This window comes from Bos indicus, chromosome 12 (assembly GCF_029378745.1).
Source record: "Bos indicus isolate NIAB-ARS_2022 breed Sahiwal x Tharparkar chromosome 12, NIAB-ARS_B.indTharparkar_mat_pri_1.0, whole genome shotgun sequence".
Lineage (NCBI taxonomy): Eukaryota > Metazoa > Chordata > Mammalia > Artiodactyla > Bovidae > Bos > Bos indicus.
The window spans coordinates 73,743,475-73,762,011 of NC_091771.1; the positions used below are offsets into that span (position 1 = coordinate 73,743,475).

The following is an 18,537-nucleotide window of genomic DNA, read 5'->3' on the forward strand; positions in this document are numbered from 1 at the left end:
GAATGTTGAGCTTTAAGCCAACTTTTTCACTCTCCTCTTTCACTTTCATCAAGAGGTTTTTAGTTGTCTTCACTTTCTGCCATTAAAGTGGTGTCATCTGCATATCTGAAGTTATTGATATTTCTCCTGGCAATCTTGATTCCAGCTTGAGCGTCATCCAGCCTGGCATTTCACATGATATACTCTGAATATAAGTTAAATAAGCAAGGTGACAATAAACAGCCTTGGTGTGCTGTGCTGTGGTTAGTTGCTTCGGTCATGTCCGACTCTTAGGGACCCCATGGATTGTAGCCCTCCAGGCTCCTCTGTCCATGGCAATTCTCCAGGCAAGAACACTGGAGTGGGTTGTCAGGCCCTTCTCCAGGGGATCTTCCCAATACAGAGATCAAACCCTGGCTTCCTGCATTGCAGGCAGATTCTTTATTGACTGAGCCTTGAGAGAAGATGACAATATACAGCCTTAACATACTCCTTTACCAATTTGAAACCAGTCTTTGTTCCATTCCTGTTCCAGCAACAGTTCTAACTGTTGTTTCTTGACCTGAATACAGTTTTCTCAGGAGACAGGTAAGATGGTCTGGTATTCCCATCTTGTTCAGAATTTTCCACAGTTCATTGTGATCCACACAGTCAAAGACTTTAGTGTATTCAATGAAGGAGAAGTAGATGCTTTTCTGGAATTATCTTGCTTTTCCTATGATCCAATGGATGTCAGCAATTTGATCTCTGGTTCCTATGCCTTTCTAAATCCATTTCATGCATGTAGAAGTTCTTAGTTCACATAATGGTGGGAATTACAAATTTGAAAAGCAGAGGGCAGTTAGAGAGAGGATTAAGCAGTAATTAAAAGGGTGCAGGGATGAAAAGGCAGAAACAAAAGGCAGGTTCAGACACCAACAAGCAAAACATTTGTGGAGGAAAGAACTCATTTTTGAACACAGAGAATTAAGTGAATCTGAGGCCACTCTTCCTGTCCAAGCAGCATGGAGCTCTCAGCAAGTTCCTCCCCTCCCAGCCCAGAGAGGAACTCTGTACCCCAGGACTGTGCAGTCACTGCCTAGTCATCGGAGTCAGCACAGGAGATGCAATCTGCTTGCTTCTCCTGCTTTTAGACATTTTAGTCACTCTGCAGGCATCACTACACAAGAGCCCTGTGCCACTGCTATCTATATATACTACTGGCCCTACATGAGAACCGGTCTTAGGATATCTGTAACACACTCTATGTAATAAAAGAAGAGAGTACCTACAACATTCTGGGAAGTCTGCCAGCTTTGGCACTGGGAGAGTTAACTATCACCTAACTGGCACACAGTGAGACCACATAAAGGAGCTATTTTAGGTAAAATCTGCCTATAACTTTAAAAAGTTATTTGTCCCCAAACCTTGATTCTTCGGATGCTGACAACGGCCTCTGACACCTTCTCAACAGCCATGGGGAAGTAGAGGGTGCTCGAGAACCGCAGAGCCTCAAACAGCATCACCACCACAAACACTTGGCTGGCTGTGATCAGGTTGTCAAGGAGCTCATTGGTGATGAAGGTGACAAAAATCATGATTTTGCTCACAGCGAAAAATGATGCCAAATTCATGCCCCGAAGGTAGGAACTTTTCAGAATCGTGGAAATTTCCTTCTTGGAAAAGAGAGAACGGAATAGGTTTTAAAAGAAGCATCGATATCCAAGTCCACCTCCAGGGCTCCATCCCGACACCAGGACCACACACTTCATCACTGCTTCACTCTTCCAACTAAGCAGAGGCTTCCTGTCACCCTTTTAAACACTGTGGGTCAATCAGACTGGGTTTGAACATTCATTCAACAAGCATTCATAACCACAAGTCCTGGGTGGGGCTCCCCACTGATGACAGAAAGACACAGTCCATCCCCTCCAGGAGCTCATGAACTTGTGGGGGAAGAGAATAAGACACCCCAAAATTGTGAGACACCAAGACATCAGACAGAGACAGGCACCATGGCCCCTCTGGAAGCACATGTCCTGGCTATTGTAAATAGTGCTGCAGTGAGCACTGAGGTACATGTGTCTTTTTGAATTCTGGTTTTTTCAGGGCATATGCCCAGTAGTGGGGTGGCTGGGTCATATGTAGCCTTATTCCTAGTTTTCTAAGGAATCCCCATCCTGTTGTCCATAATAGCTGTGCCAATTTGCACTCCCACCACAGAGCAAAAGGGTATTGTTTGTAGATGTTTCTGATGGCCACTCCTACCAGTGTGAGGTGATACTTCATTGTAGTTTTGATTTGCATTCTCTAATAAAGAGTGATGTTGAACACTTTTTTCATGTGTTTATTGACTGTTTGACTTCAGAAGCATATATAATTTTGCCTTTAAGAAGATCGTAAATGGAACAGCAGATTAAAATGACATCTCCCCTCTTTCACTTAACCCACCTGCCACATGTGAGGTGTGGATTCATAGTATTTAAGCTCATCTTCATGTGAAAAGTGGTAAGACTTTTAATTTCAGTCTGTAAAAGCAGGGGGGAAAGTAAAAAATATGGTGTGATACATACAAAAACTTACCTTCTCAGTCTGGTAATAAGGTCTATAAATGACTTTTCCCAAGCATTCATTTTTACTGTTCTGATGCCAGTTATGACTTCGCTCATGGTCCTGATCCTGTCGTCTGTGAGAGCTGCAGTCTTACTACTGGGGGGACAGACGTGAGATGAGCCATAGTGACCACAGCCCAACTTTCCTCAGCAGCAGCAGGGGGCACAGGGAGGGACCAGGGATCCATGATACCCTACAGCTCTTCTGTGCTGACATCACAGGCAGGTCCTTCTCAAAGTGCAAATGGAGAAAAAGACTTCTAGGAAGTCAACCATTCAGTCCAATTCAAGGAGTAACTTGGAGAACTCACAGTACTGGCTGAGGAAGACCTGAAGTAAGTCAGGTACGAACTCTCCACCTAAGGTCGCAGTTGGGCAGGGAAAGCAAAAAGACACTGAATCTAAGGGGAAGACAGTGTCTGTGTGGTGATAAAATAGGAATGAAGTGCCGGTGAGCAGAAAAGATCGGGCTGTTAATTCCACTGGGAAAGGAGAGCAAGAGCTTCCGAGACCTGGCAGCACTGCAACAGGGCCTCGAAGGGTAAGAAACATCTCTCCACAGCAAGATAGGAAAGGAAATTTAAAATAGACAAAAATATCACATGTAAAGTCACCAAAAAAAAAAAAAAGAAGAAAAAAAACCTTCAAACAGCACAATACCTCCATCACCTGACAACCTGGACAATGACCCACCTTCAACCCGCTGGGACCTGCTTCAGGTCTATCTCATCACCATTAGGCCCTTCATCACCAGCCACTGTTCTATCACATATGCTGCTGGGACTGCGTGGCTGTATAAAGACAAAGTTAACTAAGATTGACCTTGTCCTTGAGGCACATATAAGTTAATGGAAACACTGAATTAAAACCAAGACATGAACATAGATACCTGAAAATTGCATAACAAAAATACATGCAGCTAAACTTGAGCATATAGGATTGTTACTATTTAATAATAATTAAATAACTTCAATATAGGTAACTTCTGCTCAAGGACACTCTACTTATACAGGTATGGTGCTGGAAGGAGCCAGTGAGCACCGTCACCTTTCCCTCTTCACAATAAGCCTTCAGCTTAGGGCTGGAGCCTCCACTGACGAAGCCTGAAGGCCCTACAATCCACATAAAGAAGAGACTAGAAAAGGCATTGGTTTTGTTTTTGAAGAGAAGTATGGAGCAAATGGTGAATGTTACCAAGCACATATCACCTAGTTTTTAAACCAGTGTTTCTCTTACCTGAGTGATGAGGACGAATTTCCAACACAGCTTTGCAAAAGCAGAAGAATAATGAGAACCGCCATCCCAGCAAGACAAGATATTCCTCTTTCCATCCAGAGCAGGGCAGTCACTGCGATAGCCTGCAGTGGCCCCACCCACAGATAGTGCAAGAACATTGTAACCTTAAAAGAGAAACACAAAGCCTTCTTAGAACTGTATAAAATCAAAACCAGTAAGGACAAAGTGTAGAACAATCTGTTCTAAAGAAACAGGCAGGAATCTAAACAGAAATGATATCAGTGAGTTTTATACCTCATGATGAAGCAGAAACCCAAGTGTCCACCCCAGATGATGCTGTTCTGGGGCAGCACAGGGCCAGCCTCAGGGACGTGCCAGGGAGAACCCGACCAGTAGCACTGAAGGAAGATGTTGATTTTGTCCACAACACAGATGAGCTCAGGGCTTCCCCAAACTCTCTCTGTCCCAAAATTCAGCCCCCATCTCCATAGAAGAGCCTATATCATGGTACCTACCACACTCTCCAATATCTACTTGTGCATTTACCTTCCAGACAGGCTGTGGCCTTTCCAGTGCAGAAATTAAGGCTTATTCACCTTCAAATTAAGTAGAGGCCTTACATCATGTTTAATGAATAAATAATTGAAGGAGAAGTGAAAGTGTTAGTCTCTTAGTCATGCCCAATTTGCAACTCCATGGATTGTAGCCCACCAAGCTTCTCTGTCCATGGGATTTTCCCAGGCAAGAATGCTAGAGTGGATTGCCATTTCCTTCACCAGGGAATCTCCTGACCCAGAGATAGAAACCAGGCCTCCTGCATTGCAGGCAGACTCTTTACCACCTGAGCCACAAGGGAAGCCCCCAGACTTAAAGGTCAGGATCATCCAGGAAAGAGAAGTGGTCTATACAGATCTGACCAACAGCTACAACACTCTGGGTAACATGATTTATTCATAAAGTAAGTGTGAAATGGGTACGATGGGACAGCAGAGAGGAGGCTGTGTCTGACTGGGGACCACACACTTGGCATATTCCTCAAAGGCTCCCTATGCAGCAGGCACTGTGTAGGGCACAGAAAGAACAATCCCTTCCCACCAGGCCTACATCATCCAGAGGAGGAGGAAGACAATCCCACAACACCAACACCACGTACCAAGAAGGACCACTCCAGGAGGACCCCTAGGAACACTAACCAAGCTGGGCAAGAACACTGTTGCCTGTCTATTACTAAGGTATGTTACAGACAATGTCAGAAAAATAAAACCCTCATCTACAGGACAACACATATTATCACATCTAAGCTGCACACAGAAAATGAGCATTGGATAAAGAGAACCCTTGTTTTATGTCTTCAACCGAACCCTGGCTGACACCAAACCCTGGCACCTGGCATCCCAATAAGCTAAATCCAGTGAGAACGATAGGGAATGGAAGAGGATCCCTCAGGCAGCTTACCTGATCAAACCTGTTCACATCGTTGGACAGCAGGTTGACTATTTGGCCTGTGGTGGTCTTCCCCATGGCTGAGCTACTCAGACGAAGTGACTGAAATGAGAGAAAGATATAGAGAATCGGATTTCTGCAGTGATACCATGTCAGTCTGAGAACATAGCAAAATGGACTGTATTTTCATGGGGTCTTGTGTGGTGTCAGGATGAGCAGTATGATGCCTGAAAGCAGGGCTCTAGGGACCCTTGTTCATCCTTTGATGATTCAATGTGGCGCCAGCCCTGCCCACAAGGACAGCAAAGGGAGGAGCAGGAGACAGAAGCAAAACCCTCTACCCTGTTTCTCAGTGAACCTGGACCTGCCTGAAGGATAAAGAAATATAGATATAGACTTAGGGGTCAACCAAAGCAATTTTGAGCCAAAAACTAGACAGCATATTAAAAAGCGGAGACATCACTATGCCAACAATGGTCCATATAGTCAAAGCTATGGTCTTTTCAGTGGCCTGTACAGATGTGACAGTTGGACCATAAAGAAGGCTGAGCACCGAAGAATTAATGCTTTTGAAATGTGGTGTTGGAGAAGACTCTTGAGAGTCCCTTGGATAGCTAGGAGATTCAACCACTCAATCCTAAAGAAAATCAACCCTGAATATTCACTGGAAGGACAGATACTGAAGCTGGAGCTCCAATACTTTGGCCAACTGATGCCAAGAGTTGACAAACTGGAAAAGACCCTGATGCTGGGAAAGATTGAGGGCAGGAAGAAGAGGGAACAACAGAGGATGAGATGGTTGAATGGCATCCCTGACTCAATGGACATGAGTTTGAGCAAACTCCAGGAGACACTGAAGGACAGGGAAGGGTGGTGTGCTGCAGTCCACGGGGTCACAAAGAGCTGGACAGGACTGAGTGCCTGAACAACAACAACAAGATGAGAGTGGAGAGCCTGCCTCAAGGAAAGAGATTAATACGAGGTGTGACATCATTTAAACACTTTGGTCTTAATTTCCTCATTCTAAAACTAACCAGTATAATATTCAAAACACTAATCCTGTGAGGAACCTGTGTTCTTAACGCCAGTCTGCTGACTTGACAAAAAGCACAGCCTATGCTGTATAATTCCTTCATTTGATAAAAGGCACTGAAAAATTCCCTAGAGATCTGAGAAATTGGAACAGACCACCTTGAGCTGTTTCAACAGACCACCAGCTGTAGCCATCGATCCAAACAAAATGTCATGGTTCATAAAAATGTTCCATTTAGTCCTCAAGTTAAAATTGATATAGCCACAATGGAAGAGACTATGGCAGTTCCTCAAAAGACCAAACATGAAATTAACATATAGTAAAGCAATTTCACTTCTGAGAATGTACTCAAATTAAAGCATAAACTTGAACTGATTATTTGTGCACCATGTTCATAGCAGCACTATGTACAATAGTCAAAAGGTAGAAACAACTCAAATGTCCACTAACAGATGAATGGATACATACAATGTTGTATATACATGTAAAAGAATATGATTCAATCTTTAAAAAGGACTTAAATTCTGACATTTGTTCCAAGACAGATGAATCTTAAAGACAGTGTACTTACATGGCATAAACAAAATGACAAACATTGTATGATTTCACTTATATGAGGGACCTAGAGGAGTAAAATTCATAGAAAGAAGCAGTAGAAGGATAATGACTAAGAGGAGGGGACTGGGGAGTTAGGGTTTAATGAGTGCAGAGGTTCAGTATGGGAAGGAGAAAAAATTCTGGAGGTGCAGAGTGGTGATGGCTGCACAAGAATGTGAATGTACTTAATGTCACCAAACAGTGCACTTAAAAACAGTTAAAATGGTAAATTTTATGTTGTGTATATTTTACCACAATTTTTTTAAATGAATGAACCAAAGCCAAAAGCAATTTTATCAAAGCTGCAGAAAGGTAAATAAATGACAAGTCATCTTATATATGATGTGTGTACTAGTCGCTCAGTCACGTTTGATTCTTTGTGACCCTATGGATTGTAGCCCTCCAGGCTCCTCTGTCCATGAAATTCCTCAAACAAGAATACTAGAGTGGGTTGCCATTTCCTTCTCCAGTATACATGATACCTGTTCAAAATTACAAACTATGACTTTGAGCTTAGCGGCCATTCCATTTCCAACACCCGACCTGATTTCTCCTCAGGACCAGGCATCAGGAGACAGGACCTCTGCATGAACCACAGACATTCACAGGGGCCTTTCAGAGCCGCTCGGCAGCATCAGGTTTACCCTAAGGAATTGGTCCAGCTGTGACCTGCAAGAAGTGTCTTATTTTTGCATGTCAGTAGAAATCTACATGTAAGGCTGTGCACGAGGAAATTCCCATGTTTCTGGAATTTCAGGTTATGTATACAGTTTCTGACTTTGTAAAGAAACAATTGTTTTAGGCTAATTAAGCCAGTAAATGAACACTTTGGGAGATGTTTACATTTCCATAAGCAACATACAAGGTCAGATCAGATTCCCCAAAGGAGACATTCCAAAGTGTTAGCGGGAAGAGGGAAAAAACCAGGACAGTGGCTCACTTGTGCAGCAAAGAAAGAGCTTTGTTTGACTAAACCATCATCTCAAATCTAACTTAAGGTTTTTACACTGCAGTTCTGGTGAAATTTCCTGCATACTTATGGGAGCTAAGTATGATCTGGAAAGATGAACATCTAGCTAATTTGTGGGGACATCTGAGTATTTGTCTACTAAATGGCAGAAGGTGCAAGAGAATAACAAAAATGATGAAGGCTGACAATGAAGACCCTTAACTGGAATATATGTTACCCAAGGAGAAACTGGGCTCATGTGCCAAACACAGACAGTGAGATGCCAGGCCTCTGAGTCCACACAGTCCTGAGATTTAACAAGAGTCTGCTCAAGCAAAGATGGGAGAAGACATTCTACATTTTCCCCAGTAATGTATTTCCAAGAAATAGGAGCTCTAGATAAGTAACAAATAGGAAAAGAATCAATATTTTTCATTTAAATCGCCTGGTTTTAGCTTTCATTGAGGATTTTACTCATTTGTAATAAAATTAAATATATTTACTATGTGCAATTTGATGTTTTGATGTAAATAAACATTGGGAAATGGTTATAGTAGGAAAACAAATGAACGAACCCATCATCGCACATAGTTATTCTTCTGTGTGTGTGGTGAGAACACTTAAAATCTATTCTCTCAGCAAATTTCAAGAATAAAATACAGCTAAATAAAATTTTTTTCCTAGAAAAAAACGAACAGCCCAAGGCAAAGAGATATGCAGGGTCAAGTTTATATAGAGCCCTTCAGTTCTTAACACTGTGGCAATTCCCTTGTGAAAGCAGCTAAAATCCTTAATTCTTTTAAACTACTTAAGACTAGGTTAAACTATAGAATAATTCCATGGCAATTCTCAACACAAAATCACTGAACACACCAAGTCAGGTCTTATTAAAAGTGCTAAAATGCATACTAAAGAAAAAGGAAATATTGAATTAAGAAAATAACTTGAATGAATAGCAACAAATTCCCACCAAAATTACTAAAAGCTGCATAAGATTTCAAGTTTCATCCCAACATTCAGCTCTATTCTTTAATACCATTATAAAAAAATCATAGCTATAGAATATAGCGAGAGAATCTATGTTTGGCATGGATTCCATTTATATTTTTCTTTAGTTCACACAATTACATTCAATATGTCTAGATGGGTCCTTTAAACATATAATCATTCCCTTTCTCAAATACATTTTGTGCTCCTAGATTTAATTTCATAAATCCGATCAATGAAGTTTACTTTTAAATACAAAGTTGATGTAAAAGATGGTCTTAATGAACAACAAATTGCCACAAATACAGCTACAAGATTAAGGCATGAAAACACTGAAAACCAATTTGACACTTTTTATACTTATTTTTTAATTAGATTCCATTACAAGCTGCGTGGATATTACATAAAAACCTGTGGATAAAATTTACCAAAGGCAGCTCTGACCCGATCTCAATACAAAACTTTTCATTATTTACTGGTAAATTTTACTTAAATGACAACAACAAAATTGGCCTGATGCAAATAGCAAGCTTCTCTAGGAAGGTGTAAATGATCCCAGTTACAAGATGTTTAATTTACAGAGAACTAAATGTTCCTGATGCTTCAGGAGAGGAACACACCGTGGTACCGAGCGACACTCACCTTGCGGTAGATCATGTGGCACACGGCTACTCTCAGCCTCATCCCCACGCGCTGCATGTGGTAGAAGCACAAGTGGTGCAGAACGGCCCACACGAGCACGCAGGCGCTCAGCGCTGCCGCGTAGCCGTAGGCTTCGTGCAAAGCGGCAGAATTGTCGGGATCATAGTTTTCGACATAACTAATAATTTTGCCCCAAAATATGGGCAGAACTACTTTGGTGCCTTCCTGAAAGAAAAAAAACCTTAATTAGAAATACAAGTCATGCCAGTTTTTCTTAACACAAGCTTTACGTTTATTATTAGCATGTTAAAAAGCCATCTTGACAAAATGCTACATTCATGGCTAACCTAAAAGAAAAATACACAGATCTAGTCTCTCCAGTAAGACAAGCAGACAACAGTTTTAACATAAGTCAAAATCTTACATTCAAAGACAATAAAGCCTTAGTATTGGGTTGCCCAAAAAGTTCTTTCAGTTTTTAAGTAAAAGACACATTTTTCATTTTCACCAAGAACTTTGTTGAACAACGTATTCAAAATTCTGTTCCACTATCTCCTGCCATTTTTCAGGAAACCTGATAATTCCATCTTCCCAAAACTTTATATCTTTTTGAGCAAAGAACGATTTCAGGTGCCTTTTACAGTCTTCCTGAGAATTAAATCTTTGTCCATTAAGAGAATTTTGTAAAAAACAAAATAAACAGAAACCTGAAGGAGCAGTGTCTGGTGAAGATGGCAGTTGAGTCAGAACTTCCAAGCCAAGCTGTAACAGTTTTTGCCTGGTCATCAAAGAAACATGCGGTCTTACATTATCCTGATGGAAGATGATTCATTTTCTGTTGAATAATTCCAACACATTTCATCAAGTGCTGCTTTAAGTTGGCCTAACTGGGAGAAGTATTCATTGGAATTAACTGTTTGGTTTTCTGGAAGGAGGTCATAATACACGACTCCCTTCCAGTCCCACCATATACACACCACCTTCTCTTGATGAAAACTGTACTTTGGTGTGGTTGGTGGTGGTTCATTTCACTTACCCAGTGATATATTTCACTCCACATTAGTGTACAGTATCTACTTTTCATTGCCCATTACAATTTGTTTTTAAAAAGGAGCATTTTTTTTAAATAGTTACATTTCAGTAGAGAATTGCATGCAGAAATAACGGTCAAGAAGATTTTTCATTTTTTCCCTCGCTTAACTTAGGTGGAAACCAAGAATCAAAGTGATTAATGTAACCAAGATGGCGAAATGACTTTCAAGGGTTTTTTTTTTTTTTTGGATATTTTGAGTATGTTGGCTATCTCCCACAGGATATAACATTGATTGTTCTCAATCAATCTCAATTAATGTCTAGATTTGATCTCTATCAACTTTAACTGGTCTACTCGACAGTAAAACATCATCCACCAAGAAATCTCCAACACAAACCTATTTTTTTTTTCTTTTTTTGCTGCATTGGGTCTTCACTGCAGTGTGCAGGCCTCTCTAGTTGGAAAGCGCCAGCATAATTGCCCTGAGGCATGTGATATTTTAGTTCTGTGACCAGGGATCAAACCCGTGACCCCTGCATTGGAAGGCAGACTCTTAACCACTGGACAACCAGGGAAGTCCTCTGACAGGTTTGTTTTTGATGGCTCTCTTCTGTCTGTAAAATGTTGAGGAACCCACAAGAGGAAGAGAAGGAGAAGAATCCCAAACTCAAATCACAAAGCATAACTAAAAAGCATTTTCTGCTCAACTAACTAGTGCCTGATCAAATTATTTACAGAAAGCTGACCCCATCTCTCAAAAGGATGTGACACTGAAGTCCTAAACGTCTGTCTTGTTCTACACACACATGTTCACAGGCCTTAACACCTGCCTTACCTCCCACAAGGTCATAGGAGCTTTCATCTACTCCAGAGAAGAGAAGACTGTTTATTGGAAGAATTATGAGTAAGATGACCATATCAGAGGAAGATGACCAGTTCTCAAGAACACAAAGGCTCAATGTTACATTTCTAGGAAGCCTCATCATTCACCCCTGGAGGCACTAAGAGCTTAAGAAGAGCCCCTCATAGATTGTAAAACACACTGTTGATACAGTTTACTGAGATATAAGTCTGGAGACTTATACAGAGAAGCAAAAAGTCAAACTACACATGGCAGTCCCAGCCCAGATACGATCAAGGGAAGCCCAGTGCTGCAGGCTACAAACCTGTGGCTCTCCACCAGAAGCCCAGTGGTAACACCTGCCATCCCAAAATGCCCTAAAACTGTGATTCTCTTTGGAAATCACTGCTGTCTGTTCAGTTCAGTCTCTCAGTCATGTCCAACTCTTTGTGACCCCATGGACTACAGCTTGCCAGGCTTCTCTTTCTATCACCAATCCTTGAGCCTGCTCAAACTGATGTCAGTGATGTCATCCACCTATCTCATCCTCTGTCATCCCCTTCTCCTCCTGCCTTCAATCTTTCTCAGCATCAGGGTCTTTTCAAATGAGTCAGTTCTTCGTAACAGGTGGCCAAAATATTGGAGTTTCAGCTTCAGCATCAGTCCTTCCAATGAATATTCAGGATGGATTTCCTTTAGGATAGACTGGTTGGATCTCCTTGCAGTCCAAGGGACTCTCAAAAGTCTTCTCCAACACCACAGTTCAAAAGCATCAATTCTTCAGTGCTCAGCTTTCTTTATAGTCCAACTCTCACATCCATACATAACTACTGGACAACCACAGCTTTGACTAGATGGACCTTTGTTGGGTGTTACTCAGCTGTCTGTTACTCATCTATTTGATCCTAATATCATTTCAATTACAGGAGGAGTAAGGAGTAATATCACCCATCTAAAAGAATACTAATAAATGCAAGAAATTCAGCAAAAAAGAGTGCAAAATAAAGGCAGGTCATTACCGGCTAAGTGTCTGGGTTTATCTGCTGAGAGACAGTCTTTAATAACCCAGGTGAGCAAACAGCCTCACTAAGGAGTAATGCCAGTCCATGGCCTATAGCTTCTACTCTTCTGTCTATTCTGGATACTAATCCTCAACTAGTGAGGAATAAAACAGCTGAGAAAATATTCCCTATCAAACTTGAAACTAACCAAATTAAAACGTTCTGGATAAGCAGGCACAAGATCAAAAGTTGTTCCCTCAAACTCTTCATCTTTAACATCAGTCTAAGTTTGATTTGTGAATATTCTTTCCACAAACCAATTCAGAATAGAGTTATTACATCTTCATAGGAATTCGTCACAACTATGAAATCATGAAAGATTTTTTAAAAGAGTCTATTGTAATACAACATTTGATAAAGGTTCTACAAGAATCTGAGAGTCTCTGGGGCAGACATTTCTTGGTAGAATCCTTGGTATTCAGCCTCCTGAAAGCACTTGACTTTGGGCCCCATTTCCTGCTTCTTAGGGGAACTTCTCACAGGATTAAGTGCTAAAATTTCCCTACTCATTATAGTTTCTCCATTACATTTCCACACATACTTAAAAGGTTTCTTACCCAACTCCACCAATTCTGCTTCACAAGAAAAATTAAAAAACACAGAAAACAGAAACAAGCTATATCAGACAAAGAAAAAATGCTTGAGTGAAATATATAAGCAGGAAAAATGAGCTTGTGGGAAAAATGAAGGGGCAATTTACCTTCAGAGGGAGAACAGGTGACAAACAGCAGAGCTGAGACAGATCCAGAGCTAAGGAGGAAAATCAGTGAATCTGGGAAAATAATAACATTAGGATGCTAAATATAACTTTACTCCTCCTGACACACTGGTCTTCATCCTGACTGTACCTTAGCATCACCTAGGAGGGGTTAAGAGCACTCTGAGGCCTAAAGCCAAGCCTCCAGAAACTGGGTTAGGTCAACTGATTAAGGATGGACCCTGAAGTTCCCTCTGCCTGGAAGATTCTGGATGTAGAATCTAATCCCATGGAAATATCTGCTATTATCCTGCATCATCATGGCATCTGGGCCTCGAGGAGCCATGAACCTGCTTTGAAGGACTTACAAGTACCACAGAAGGTTTTATGCTGAGTTCCGTGTTACATATCATACTTCTAAGAAAATTCCTTATGAACCCAAATTCTTGAGACTCCAAATATGAAATTCAGACCTTTCATTCGAAACACGGGCAAAAAATAAATGTTTGTAAAATACAGTATTTACAAAATTAAAATATGAATCAAATTTGTAATGTTATATCTAATGAGGGAGAAGAATTAGAATGGAACAAGGATACCAGTCTTCTTTAAAAATAGCCTCTTCTGTTGATTTGACTTTGGAATTGTGAAAACATTATACAGAATTATAAAACAATGAAGTTTTCAAAATCAATTCATAAAATTTCAGAGTAAAATAAAACAAAAACTATATCCATCCAGTAGGTTGGCAGTTATACAATGCTGCTGCTGCTGCTAAGTCACTTCAGTCGTGTCCGACTCTGTGTGACCCCAGAGATGGCAGCCCACCAGGCTCCTACGTCCCTGGCAATCTTCAGGCAAGAACACTGGAGTGGGTCGTCATTTCCTTCTCCAATGCATGAAAGTAAAAAAGTGAAAAGTGAAAGTGAAGTTGCTCAGTCACGTCTGACTCTTAGTGACCCCATGGACTGCAACCCATCAGGCTCCTCTGTCCATGGGATTTTCCAGGCAAGAGTACTGGAGTGGGGTGCCATTGCCTTCTCTGGCAGTTATACAATAAAGAACTGTTAAAAGTGGTTTAAAAAAAAATTGAAAACACATTCCCTGTGTGATATGCCTGTCTAAGAACAATATGAACAGCAACAACAACAACAACAATATGCTTTCAAAAGTCACATTATGGTTAATAGTGTTGATATTATAAGATTTTTAAATGAATAATTATGTCAGTATCATTGAGAACTGGGATTCGCTGAAGTTGCTCAGTCGTGTCTGACTCTTTGTGGCCCCAGGAACTATAGCCTGCCAGACTCCTCTATCCATGGAATTTTTCAGGCAAGAATACTGGAGTGGGTTGCCATGCCCTCCTCAAGGGCACCTTCCCAACCCAAGGATAGAACCCAGGTCTCCCACACTGCACGGAGACTCTTTACCATCTGAGCCACCATTAGGCATGGCAGAAAAGAGAAAAGATGATGAGAGGAAAAGAGATACCAATCTAAGAGTAAAAAGATAAAGTACAAGCACTACTGCCCTGAATCTGACTTCGACTGGAAATATCCATATAAACTCAAGGTCTGTTTACTACAAAAAATGTATAATATCTTTGTCCAGTGAAAAAGCTGAGAAACAATAGCCAACTCAACAGCAGTGAACACCCCTAGTGCCCAGACCATAGTCTCTAAATACCATTTCCAATGAGAAGGAGCCATGGCTGCTTGGAGAAATGGAGATTCCAGGGCTGGGCCAAGTTTGTACTTAAAGATGCACAGCTTCTTTTGTGTAACCATAAATCAGAACCTTCTCATCACACCAGAAAGTGAAAAATTAGCAATGATTTCTACAGTTTGCACAAAAGGCAGGAGTCCTGGGACGAGACCTATTCTATCTTCAATGGCAGAGGCTGTTTCCCAAAGGGCTTAGAAAACTCACTGCTGTTTACAGGCCATCATGGCAGAACAAGAACTCTTAAGAAAAGTCACTTCTAGAAGCCAACTTTACTGGACAGTAATTAAAAGTTTCACTTCTAAGCAGAATTTTGAATTTGTCACCATTATGAAAGTAATCTTTTTAAAGGAGTCACCTATTTCCTTGACTTATTAAAGATAATGGATTGAGGGGGATTGGAGAATGAGTGAAATAGGTGAGGGAGATGAAGAGGCACAAATTTCCAGTTATGGGAATGTAATTTACAACATAGGAAATACAGTCAATGACACTGGAATAACTTTGTATGGTGACAGAGGGTAACTAGACTGATCAGGGTGATCATTTTATAATGTAAAAATAATATTGAATTACTATGCTATACACTAGAAACTAATATAATATTTTAAGTCAATCATCCTTCAATTTTTTAAAAAAAGTTTTCAATGAGACAGTAAAAATACAGTGTTGTTTTTTTTTTTTTTTTAATGAATTGAAAAGTACCACCCTCATATATGTCTCAAGGTCGTCACTGTGGATATTACTGACACCTAATGGCTAATGCTACGCTCTCAGGAACCAGCAGGGTGCACACAGCAGGTCTGCTCTGCAGGTCCCTGTCTGCTTGGCTCAATGCCCCCTCCTCCTCTCCCTTGCTGCGTGATCCTTGGTGGTTGCTTTGAGCCCACAGTATCTCTGCCACTAGTAGCCACTCCTCAGCCTCCCGGGTTAAGCAGAAGTGAGGGACACATGGAAGAAAGGGTTGGGAAATAAATGCAAAGACCACCCAGCTCTTGGGGGAAGCAGCCCTGAGTCCAGGCACAAAGCTCACTTTGGAACACAGAGGATTCTGCTTACTCCCTGCCCATAAGCTGAGCTCCCAAGTGAAGATTTACACAAATATGTGCCTTCCTATAGCCTCTACCTAAAACCGACACAATCAGCAAAAGTGGCCTTGGACAAAGGTCAGTGATTAGACAAGGCCAGCCATTTCTAAGGTTCCCACAAAGAGGACATAAACCCTGGTCACTCCTCCCCACTCAGGGTAGGGAGTGAGTGAAACCACTGAGGCTCTTCAGTTCAGTTCAGTTACTCAGTCATGTCTGACTCTTTGCAACCCTATGGACCGCAGCATGCCAGGCTTCCCTGTTCATCACCAACTCCCGGAGTTTACCCAAACCCATGTCCATTGAGTCAGTGATGCCATCCAGCCATCTCATCCTCTGTCATCCCCTTTTCCTCCTGCCCCCAATCCTTCCCAGCATTAGGGTCTTTTCCAATGAGTCAACTTCACATGAAGTGGCCAAGGTACTAGAGTTTCAGCTTCAACATCAGTCCTTCCAGTGAATACCTAAGACTAATATCCTTTAGGATGGACTGGTTGGATCTTCTTGCAGTCCAAGGGACTCTCAAGAGTCTTCTCCAACACCACAGTTCAAAAGCATCAATTCTTCGACACTCAGCTTTCTTCACCGTCCAAATCCCACATCCATACATGACTACTGGAAAAACCATAGCCTTGACTAGATGGACCTTTATTGGCACTTCAAGGTAACCCCATTTACACGCCAGCAAGTGGACACCTCATCTCTCAGAGAGAAGCCCTGATGACCTGGTGGGGGGGTGGTCTCTGTGTCTCTGGTCCAGGAAGAGTCTTTAGGATCCTCCTATCCACCCTGAGGGCCCCAAGCAGGCAGAGACCTGTTCTCCTTCTCCTCACCCAAGATCCCCATGAAAGTACACACAGGGGCCAGGCGTGCTAGGAACTCGCTGGCTGTTCTGTTCTAATTAGGGGTGACCTGCACGTGCTCCAGGTTGAACATTAGCCTGGTACTTGCTTCTCCAAGCATTATGGGCACTCCTCAATTCTCACAGGACAGAGGTTTCACACTTTGAAATCCTAACCCTTAAAGCCTCACCCTAGACTGGTTTCACCCTGCCTCTTCCCACTGGTGCTGCCAGGAGTGCCTGCGCTGTGGTGGGTCACAGCACTGTCTGGGAACCATGGGTAACCCATGAGTCATTCTGTGCACCAGAGGAATTAAAAGAGGGCAGGAGGTCAAAAGTAATGTGTTCATGTTTTAGAGAGTCCTGAGCTGAGTTTAGATCTTCTCCTATCTAAAATTATCACCACTTAAGGATGGTAATGAGGGCAACGTTAAAGAGCTCCTGGTCTATCTGAACACAGCATGATGTTGCTTCTAGCATCAACATTCTAGTCAAATCTGGCACCCAGGCGACATGGACACCTGAACTCTACCCTCATTTACGATCCCAAATCTGACTTCCTGCTCCAGGAAGTTCTTAGCATCCTATTTATTATCTTTAGACAATATTCAGGATGCATGTGTCTGACACTATGAATACAAAGCTCTAAAGACAAGCCTTTCTGACCCTGGATGAGCTCTCAGGCATTGAGGTGAACAGGCTCATAAGTCAGAGTACCCGAAGTGGAACCTCAATTTGTTCTTTATGCTCTGTGTGACCAGGGGCATCCTATGTAACTACTTGGACTTAGAGTCCTCTCTTCTAAAATGGGGGTAAAATGAAACCTACAACTTCATTGAGTTAGCCCAAAGAATAAGAGTGATATTACACATACCGTGCCCACAGCAGTTCCTGATACATAACGTATTTTGAGTACTTACCATTGTTCCTACTGCACTACTAATAGTACTGCTGCTGCCACCACCATGACTACTGAGTAGGAGCCCCTGTTACTGCTACTGGAACTTCTAGTACTACAGAGCATGAGCTCCCTTGAAATGACCTTGTTTTCAAGGTCCTCGACTCCCCACTTCTCTGCCATGACCACCCCACAACCAGCCTCCTGAAGGAGGGGCTGGGGCTCTACCAACTGACACCTGACACAGGCCCCAGGCCTGGCCTTCCTGGATCTGCAGCAGGAAGTGTTACTAGGGCTGGACAACTTTGAAATAAACACTCCAGCCCGCCCTTCACAAGGCACTGCAGCATCTCGGTGGCCAGAGCCCTGTCTGAGGTGGCACTCTGCCCCACACACCTGTCCCACCCTCTGGCACAATGGTCAACCCACCTTTGTCATCAACAAGAACTCCATCTCCCAGGACCACCCAGTCACCTGGGAGCTGACAGATTCCGTCTCTCCAGTTGTGTGCGTCAGACTTCACTTGCCCACCTGCCCACTACCCGCAGTGCCCTTCAGTACAACACAGCCTTTAAATAAGAGCCATGCCACCCACATTAAAACCACTTGGCCCCCCCACCTCACCCCCAACACAATGGACTGAGGACAGCTCACACCTTCTCCACCTAAAACACCCCTTTCACAGCAACTGCATCTTCCATCCCTCCTGCCCTCACACACTCACACTCTGCCTGTGTCCCTAAGTCAGCGCTAAGGGACCACGGAAAGCACAAGCCACCCAGGGGGGTCTGCAGCAGACCCCCAGCAGGCTCAGCCAGAACAAGGGGGCTGACAACACTGTGTCCCCAGGTGGACTGTCTCACTGGGGGATCTTGACCCAGGATGTTCAGGGTCAT

The 18,537-nt window shown here is 42.4% G+C and overlaps 2 protein-coding genes across 4 annotated transcripts in view; both read right to left on the reverse strand.

The window, feature by feature from the left end:
• Positions 1-11,340, reverse strand: part of LOC139186279 (ATP-binding cassette sub-family C member 4-like) — a 39,551-nt gene extending 28,211 nt beyond the window's left edge. The window contains 6 exon segments of the mRNA XM_070800559.1: positions 1,386-1,631; positions 2,538-2,667; positions 3,807-3,970; positions 5,262-5,351; positions 9,458-9,682; positions 11,326-11,340. Coding sequence (XP_070656660.1) covers positions 1,386-1,631; positions 2,538-2,667; positions 3,807-3,970; positions 5,262-5,351; positions 9,458-9,682; positions 11,326-11,340 — 870 coding nt within the window.
• The window catches only part of LOC109566912 (ATP-binding cassette sub-family C member 4-like), a 727,713-nt gene that overhangs the window by 518,647 nt on the left and 190,529 nt on the right, over positions 1-18,537 (reverse strand). The gene's annotated exons all lie outside the window — the stretch shown is intronic.